Source organism: Trichechus manatus, unplaced genomic scaffold, assembly GCF_000243295.1.
Source record: "Trichechus manatus latirostris isolate Lorelei unplaced genomic scaffold, TriManLat1.0 scaffold00217, whole genome shotgun sequence".
NCBI lineage: Eukaryota > Metazoa > Chordata > Mammalia > Sirenia > Trichechidae > Trichechus > Trichechus manatus.
The window spans coordinates 1,677,771-1,686,154 of NW_004444153.1; the positions used below are offsets into that span (position 1 = coordinate 1,677,771).

Genomic DNA, 8,384 nt, shown 5'->3' on the forward strand with positions numbered 1-8,384 from the left:
CAGGAGGGACCAGTCCCAGAAGAAGGGCATCATGCTTGGTAAAGAAGAGAATCAGGGAAGGAGAGGAAGACCCTCAATGAGACGGACTGACATAGTGGCTGCAACAACAGGATCAAGCGCAACAAGGATCATGAGGATGGCGCAGGACCAGGCAGTGTTTCATTCTGTTGTACGCAGTGTCGCTATGAGTCAGAATGGACTTGAAGGCACCTAACAACAACAACAGTTGAAGCTGAGAGCCACTGCCTCAGGCCATAAGTAAATTGCTTCGTTAGCGGCAAATATAGATTTTTATGGGGTAGAGCAGTCTGTTTATAAAGCCTTAAGGAAACCAAAGATTTCCTCATACCCAATGCACAGACATGCACAGCTGCGTGTCCATACACAACATAAAAGACAAGTATCAAGTACAGTGATAAAAAGTATTGTGCAGTGGTTAGGAGTAGATAAGAGCTAGCCTCTTACATAAGCTGCATTGGTTTGAATCCCAATCGTACTACTTACTAGCTCAGCAGACAACATACATATCTCTCTGTGCCTATATTTCCCCCATCTGAATATGAGGATAAGAACAATATCTACATATAGAATTGCTCAGTCAATTCATATAAAGCAATGGAAACAGCACATAGTACTATGCTTGAAGAAACTGGTTTCTAACCTAAGTATGAGTGAATAGAGTGTATTTTTTTCTATGTTTAATTCTAACTACATTCAGTTAGTTTTAAACAGCAACAACCAACTCCTCCCAACGGAAATGTTTTCAAATTAATTGCTGCCTCGAGAAAATAAAGCTTACAGAATTAGGCCAAATGGCTGGATACTCAGTCACATTTTTCAACACAAGGAGGTTTTCAGTGAGGCATTGGGGCAGAACAAATTTGTTCAGTGTCTACCGTGGAAATAAGAGATTCCTTCAACCCAGTCCAAATAGCAATCCTACTCGTTCCCAGAAGAAAAACATCAAGAGACAATTGAACCTTTAGCTCAGACTCTTGCTTTCCTCCCTGCTTCTCTGCATTTCTCACCTCTAGGGACATAAGGACAGGCTGCCAGTAAGCCCTGTCTGTTCTTACAGGAGGCTCTACTGCAGTCCTATTATGACTAATAGTCATATTAGAGGTAGTCGCTGACTCTAATTCGTAATCAGTATTTTCCATAGGCAGTTCTCATAAGCAGATTTAACAGCTTTGGTTGAAGCTGGATTCAGATTTGCAAGGGAATACTGAAGAGTGCCCTTAGCAGTAGAGAAGAAAAGTCAGAATAAGACATTCTGAAAGATAATAGGGACTCAGAGCTCTTGCTATCGCCTTTAGTTTTAAGTGCCAGAAAGAGGGATTTATCACCTAGCGGCTGCCTAGATGGTCATATGAAGAGATATAGAGAGGGAAGCAGAGTAAGCTTGCCGTGAATGTGATCTACGTAAATTGTGAAACTAGAGACTCCAAACTTGCTATGTTTTTTTTTTTTTAATGACGATATCAAGTTGCTATTTTCAATTGATTCAAATTATTTGCATTTCACCCTACCAGTATCATAAACTAGAAAATCACACTGGTAATATTCATGAGGTAACAGAAATTAAATGAACTACAAAGCACTTAAAATCTCAACTTTTGTAAAAGAAGTCAAGACAGAAGCCGTCTTCCTCATGGCAAAAATGCATAACATACACATAAAAAACTTTTTTTAATAAAACAGTGGATTAGTTAATTACTAAACATTTAATAGATACTAAAAATTTTAATAAAGTGATTCTCTGCAATTCCTTATATCCTACATTTTAGAAATAATAGTAATAAGGTGTAGTTTTATATTTTTGACTTATCTATGAGGGCAAAAAATTACAAATTGCATAAGCTAAAGAGATACTAGTATTTCAAAAGTTTTTTTGAAAGTAAATTAATCTTAGAGGGAGATGATATGTTTACCTTAACACGAGTAACGCTATAAAGTCTCCAATATCTTATGGTGGAATTAAGATAACAAATTTATCAAAGTGTGCAAGAAGTTAAATTAAACATTTAGTTTTCAACATTGTACGAAGAAAATGTTAACAGGATAGGAGGAGGCAAGAATGTTGTGTATGGTACATGAACCAAACAAAAAACCAAACCCATTGCCATCGAGTTGATTCCAACATAGGGTTTAATTAACAGAATTTCTGGCCAACACCTGACAAGTATTTCCCATGCCCTATTAATGTTGCTTGTAAACATGGTTTGTAGTAATCATGCAGTAAAATATGAGCCATTGGGATTTGGAGGAAGTATGATTCCTCTACTCCCCAGATGGATAAGGCATTTCTTATATTATCAACGGATGTACTACATTTGGCACCAACAGGGCTCTGCTTAGATCACACACTTCAAATGTATCAGTATGCAACAGCTGAACATGGAGTGTGAACTGAGTTGTCTGGGCATTCTCAGTATCTCTCAGTGCATTCTAATTTCCATGTGAATACAAACACTGTCCTTCTATTCCATCTGTTTTGTTCAACACTCACTAACCTTCTATCAGTCAATCATCTACATATGTCCAACATAGTTTTTGGTTCAAGGTACTATGGGAATAAACTAAAATCAGGTTTAATTCCTGCTCTCAAGTTGCTTACAGTCTAGGACATGGAGAGAAAGGTAAATAAATGACTATAGCTATTTTAGCTGCTGTGACTGAAATGTATAGTAGGCAAAGAGGAGAAAAGGGACAGTGGAGTCAATTCCATCTTAGAGAAGCAGGGCTTCCAGAAACTACTTTTTAGAGAAGTGAATAAAGGAGCTGAATCTGAAGTTCTGTTGTACATACGGTCGCTATGAATCGGAACTGACTAGACGGCATCTAACAACAAATTATATATATAGATAGATAGATAGATAGATAGATAGATAGATATCATTACTACATTTTCTAAAAGGGTAATGAATTATTTAAAAGAAAGGGATCAAAACCCATTTTTCTCAGTAATAAAATGCTAGTAATGAAACAACTACTGGTAAATTAACTTTCAAAAGAAAATTACGGCTTTGCCTTAGTATTATAGTATACCATATACATTTGATATCTGCATGTAATAATATTGCTATGTAATACATAGTATACTGAGGATTTCTCTCCTCTTATATTCTGTAAATATTAAGCTAATGTAATTTTTATTTTAATTAAGGTTCTACTAAAATAGTTTGTTTTTATATAATAGAATATCATGGTTCAAATGAAAATGTATAGCAGAGCAAGGAAGACCAGGCCCTGCATATGGTATTTTTTCCCTAGTGCCCAATAGAGGAGAGTACAAGTAGACATTCAGTAAATATTTGTTTAGTGGATGAATAAATAAATGACCGAGAATCTAATATATAAGAATGCATATACAAAAAACAATACACCTGGGTGGGGGGGAAACAATAATAAAATGAAAATGTTACTCCATACAGTGATTTAAAAAAAGAAAAAAAATGCACAGGAAAAAGGAAATAAAAAATAAATAACAAGTAGTCATTCTGACTGACTTTAGTTAGCAAAGAACCCAGAAGGTTTAATAAGCTTTTACATTTTTATATGTGATAACACAAAACATATTTCCATACATACAGAAAAGTGGCTATTTCTAACATCAGACAGAAAGAGTAACTGGTATTCTAGTTTGCTAATGAACTAGTTTGTTTAATGTGGCAGTTATTAAATAGTTGGAAAAAATTTAGGTAAAGAAGTAAAGGTCAGAGAAATTTTAAAAAGGAAAAAAAAAAATGTTCTCGTTTAACTGCATTTATTGTACTAACCCTTTAAATCTGGAACCAATTATGGCATAGTGGCGCTATCAGTAATTGCATGCTGAGCATGTAAATTTAAAATAGCAATTTCAATTTCATTTCATCAAGGAAAGGAAGAAAATAAAATTGAATACTAATTATTGCATGTGTGTCATACACCTGAAAGATTAGGGGAAATACTGTGCTTATTATATGCGGGTTTAAGCAAAGTACTCAAACGTTTCTTTTGAAGGACTGAGTATAAATAAAAAATCAAGTGACAGTGGAAATTAATAATGAATGCTCAAACACAGACAATTTACTACATAATTAGACTCCCCAGAGCTTCTTACATACGAGTTTCTTTTAATAAATGGATATACTTTTTCTTTTTAGAAAGATAACTTAGAAAATAAGATATTATTAAAGAATACAAGAGCAAAATATATACCTTGACACAATTACTAAGAAGTATTTACTGAATAACAATGGTAAATTTTGGTGTTTTCCTCCCAGTACATATGAGATTTATTCCTCTGATATTAAACCCTTTATTTGCTTTTATTTTTTTCTAAGAGTTCATTATCATATTCAGACTAAAAAAAAAAACAAACGTCACTGCCCTTAATGTAAAAAAAAAGAAGTATTTCATTATCCTGTTAAGATAATAAACAAAGTCATATTTAATCTAAATTCCTCTGAGAGTCAGCCACCGTCATGTTCCACTGTGATAATTTTTCCCTAGAATCACCAGGATAAAGCCAACTTAAATACTTTGAAAGACAGAATGATGCCTAGTGTTAAGTAGGCGATAAACTGGGACAAAGTAAAGTGAAAAATATCAGTACATGAAATACGGATGCAAAGGTACTTCTAGGAATGAACATTGTAGAAGTATGTTAATTATTCTTTATGCAACGACAGCAATCACCGAAGCTCATAAACATAATCTGTCAAACAGAAACTTTGATGCCAACTTGGCTCATCATCTCTCAATTGTTCTACAATTTCTGCTACAAATTTTAATTTCTAAAGTTTTATCATGATAGCAATTCTGAAAATGCATTTCAGAATAGTTGATTAGTGTGTATTAAAAATGTCTCTAGAATGATTTTTAGCAAATAGAATACATACTTTTTTTGTTTGTTTGTATCCCTGTGTCTATTTTAAAACTTAATTTGGTCATTATTAGTATGCGATCAAAACAGTATGATGTGACATTTCCACTATCTGGAATTTTCTTTGCACATATGGCTATATGAAACAAAATAAAACCAAACTCACTGCCATTGAGTCAGTTCCGACTCACAGCATCCCTACAGGACAGAGTAGAACTGCCCTATAGGGTTTCCAAGGTTGTAAATCTTCATAGAAGCAGACTGCCACATCTCTCTCCCATGCAGCAGCTGGTGGGTTCAAACTACTGATTTTTTGGTTAGCAGCTGAGTGCTTTAACCACTGTGCCACCAGGGCTCCTCATATGACTATAGTTTAGAAAAATCAAGTATAATTTAAAAATCCATTTCTGTAAATGCATGTGCATAAATTTAAAAAACAAGAACAATGAGTAGCTACACGGAACTGTGTAGATTACAAAATGTATATACCAAACCAAAAACCCACTGCCATCAAGTCGATTCCGACTCATAGTGATCCCATAGGGTTTCCAAGGTCGTAAATCTCTACAGAGGTAGACTGCTACATCTTTCTCCTCTGGAGCTGCTAACCGTTTCGAACAGCCGAGCTTCCAGTTAGCAGTCAAGCACTTTAATCACTGTGCCACCAGGGCTACTTTAAAAAATGTATATAGTATATAAGAATTCACAATAAATTGAGCAGTGGAAGTATCTAAAGGAGATTTTGGTCTAGTTCATACAGTATGGACATCATGCTAAATGGCCACAAGTCAGTATCTTTTTCTATTAAATGCACTTTTCTGTTAAGTGCATTCCCTATACATTACACTTAATAACGTCAGGTCATGAATTTCCGTGTCAAAATTTACCTCTGACTCAAAATGTGTAGTAAACAGACCAAATCAGCCACCTAAACTAATCAAAATTCTGCAATAGCACCTCATGTGAATTGTATAAGGCCAAAGCCTTTTAGTGTGAATTCTAAGGCACACCAAACTCACACACTAAATCATACATTTTTTAATACATCCCTCCAGTACCCTATGCAGCCTTGGTGGCTCAGTGGTTGACAGCTCAAGCTGTTAACCAAAAGGCTGGCAGTTCAAATCCACCAGCTTCTTCCTGGAAACCCTATGAGACAGTTCTACTCTGTCCTATAGTGTCACTATGAGTAGGAATCGACTAGACGGCAACGGGTTGGGTTTGGTTTTGGTCTCCAGTACCTTATACTCGTCATGGTTTTCTAGACGATGTTACCCAGATTCTCATCCATCATCTTTGATGCTGTTCCCTTGGCCTCTAATCTTTATTGAAAGCCTTCTCCCAAGGCCCCCACTCAAATGCTATCATCCTCATGAGACTTTCTCATAATAATAAATTATTTCTTTCTCTGACCCCCAGAATATACTATACTTTTCTTCTCTTTAGCATATACCATTGACTTGTTCCATAGTTATTAATATGCTCACCCTAACAGAGATATAACAATTACAGAAACCATGTTTAGATTATCTTCTCTGTCCTTTCAATATCTAGTTTAGTATCTCGTTTCAGCTAAGTGCTCAAAAGTGTTTAAGTGGATAAATACATAAGATGCTGGCATTACTATTATTCATGCCATATTTGAGAAATCAGTTAATGCCTTGGTATCTCACTGCTTCCTCCTGTTATTAAAAAAAATAGCCAATTGATGAGAATAATTAAGAGACTAAGAATTTAAACACCCTCAGATACTGAAAGATGGTACTGACGACATCTGAGATATTGCTATCATAATCCATCGTATTTTTCAAATTTGCACATGTGAAACCACTTCTTAGAGACAGAGAAAGAATAGACATAATTTTTACTTCCTTAAAGTGTCCAAAGTTGATAAGGATTACCATTATGTTACTGAATGCATAGCATACGTAAAAACCTGCTTCTTTGATATACACCTTAAAATAGTGGTATTTATACCCCAAGAATTGTTTAAAACTTTTTAACAACCTTAACATACTTTCCAAAGGATTGTGCATGTTCCCTTCAGTTTTAGAGTTTATAGCCAACTTGGAGTCAATTAATCACCTCTTCCTCTGTAAATGTGAGGAAGAGTCACAACCTGGATTCTCATTTGTCTTCTTTTTTAAATGGCTCTGATCATTCGTTGGCAGTTCCTTTGTCCCATCCCTATTTGTTACCTGAATCCATGGCCATCTGTCATTTTCTGCAGCTGTCCAGGCATTGATAAGCCCCTTTTTATTAAGCCGTGCATAGTAAGGATACCATTTTTGGAGTCCAAAAAGCGCTCGGTGGGTAGATGAAGCTGTGATTTGCTGATTTGATATGATTCCACCTTCAATTCCCAATGGGCCTGAGCATTCTGAAAACAAATCAGAAAAAAGAAAAAAAAAAGTTGAGGGTACTAGAAATAATCCAGATTTTAAATGAGGTTATTACATTAAAGATATTTTTTAAGTGATTTTAATTTGTAACACCATACCATTTAAGCTTAATCTATTTGTAATCTGTTATTGTTTGTAACACTAAATAACTTTTGCACTTTATGAATCTCTCTTCTTTTTTTTTTTGAGTGTACCACCTAACAGACACTTCCTTTCTGCATTATGATAATGCACTGTGTTCTGTTAACTTTTGATTCCTGGTCACAACAAATGCATAATGTCCTAAACAGGCCTATCTTATATTTTATATTAGAAGAGATTAGCATAGTGCCTCATAAGTAGTAAGACCTCAGTAAATATCTATTAATCCACTAATTCTTGACTAGTATACATCTGAGTTTTGTGTCAAAAGCATTTGCACACTAAATTAGCATTTCTCACCACTATAGATTTTTAACTTAAAATTTTACAACCATCATCAAAGTGTTATACTTTCACAAAGACGATGGTAAATCTATCAACATAAAATATTATTATAATTATTTGTTATACGTTATAAATTATAGAAAGTATGTAGATGAATTATTTTTATAAAAAAGCAAGTAAATATCTGACAACATTATACATGACAATGTGCAAACAGATATTGTTGTTGTTCGGTGCCCTCAAGGAGGTTCCAAGTCACAGCAACCCTATGTACAACAGAACAAAACACTGCCTGGTCTTGCACCATCCTCACGATGGTTGTTATACTTCAGCCTATTGTTGCAATCACTGTGTCAATCCATCTCATGGAGGGTTTTCTTCTTCTTCGCTGCCCCTCTACTTTACCCAGCATGATGTCCTTCTCCAGGGACTGATCCCATCTGATAACGTGACCAAAGTATGTGGGATGTAGTCTCGCCATCCTTGCTTCTAAGGAGCATTCTGGCTGTACTTCTTGCAAAACAAATTCATTCCTTCTTTTGGCAGTCCATGGTATATTCAATATTCTTCGCCAACCCAGTAATTCAAAGGCATCAGTTCTTCTTTGGTCTTCCTTACTCACTGTCCAGCTTTTGCATGCATATGAGACAACTGAAAACACCACGGCTTGGGTCAGTCTCACATTAGTC

The 8,384-nt window shown here is 35.2% G+C and overlaps 1 protein-coding gene across 2 annotated transcripts in view; it reads right to left on the reverse strand.

Moving 5' to 3' along the window:
* Window positions 1–8,384, reverse strand: part of EDIL3 (EGF like repeats and discoidin domains 3) — a 517,953-nt gene that overhangs the window by 167,315 nt on the left and 342,254 nt on the right. For both annotated transcript variants that reach the window (XM_004388844.1, XM_004388843.1), the window contains one exon: window positions 7,066–7,247. In XM_004388844.1, coding sequence (XP_004388901.1) covers window positions 7,066–7,247 — 182 coding nt within the window. The remainder of the gene's footprint in view (window positions 1–7,065; window positions 7,248–8,384) is intronic.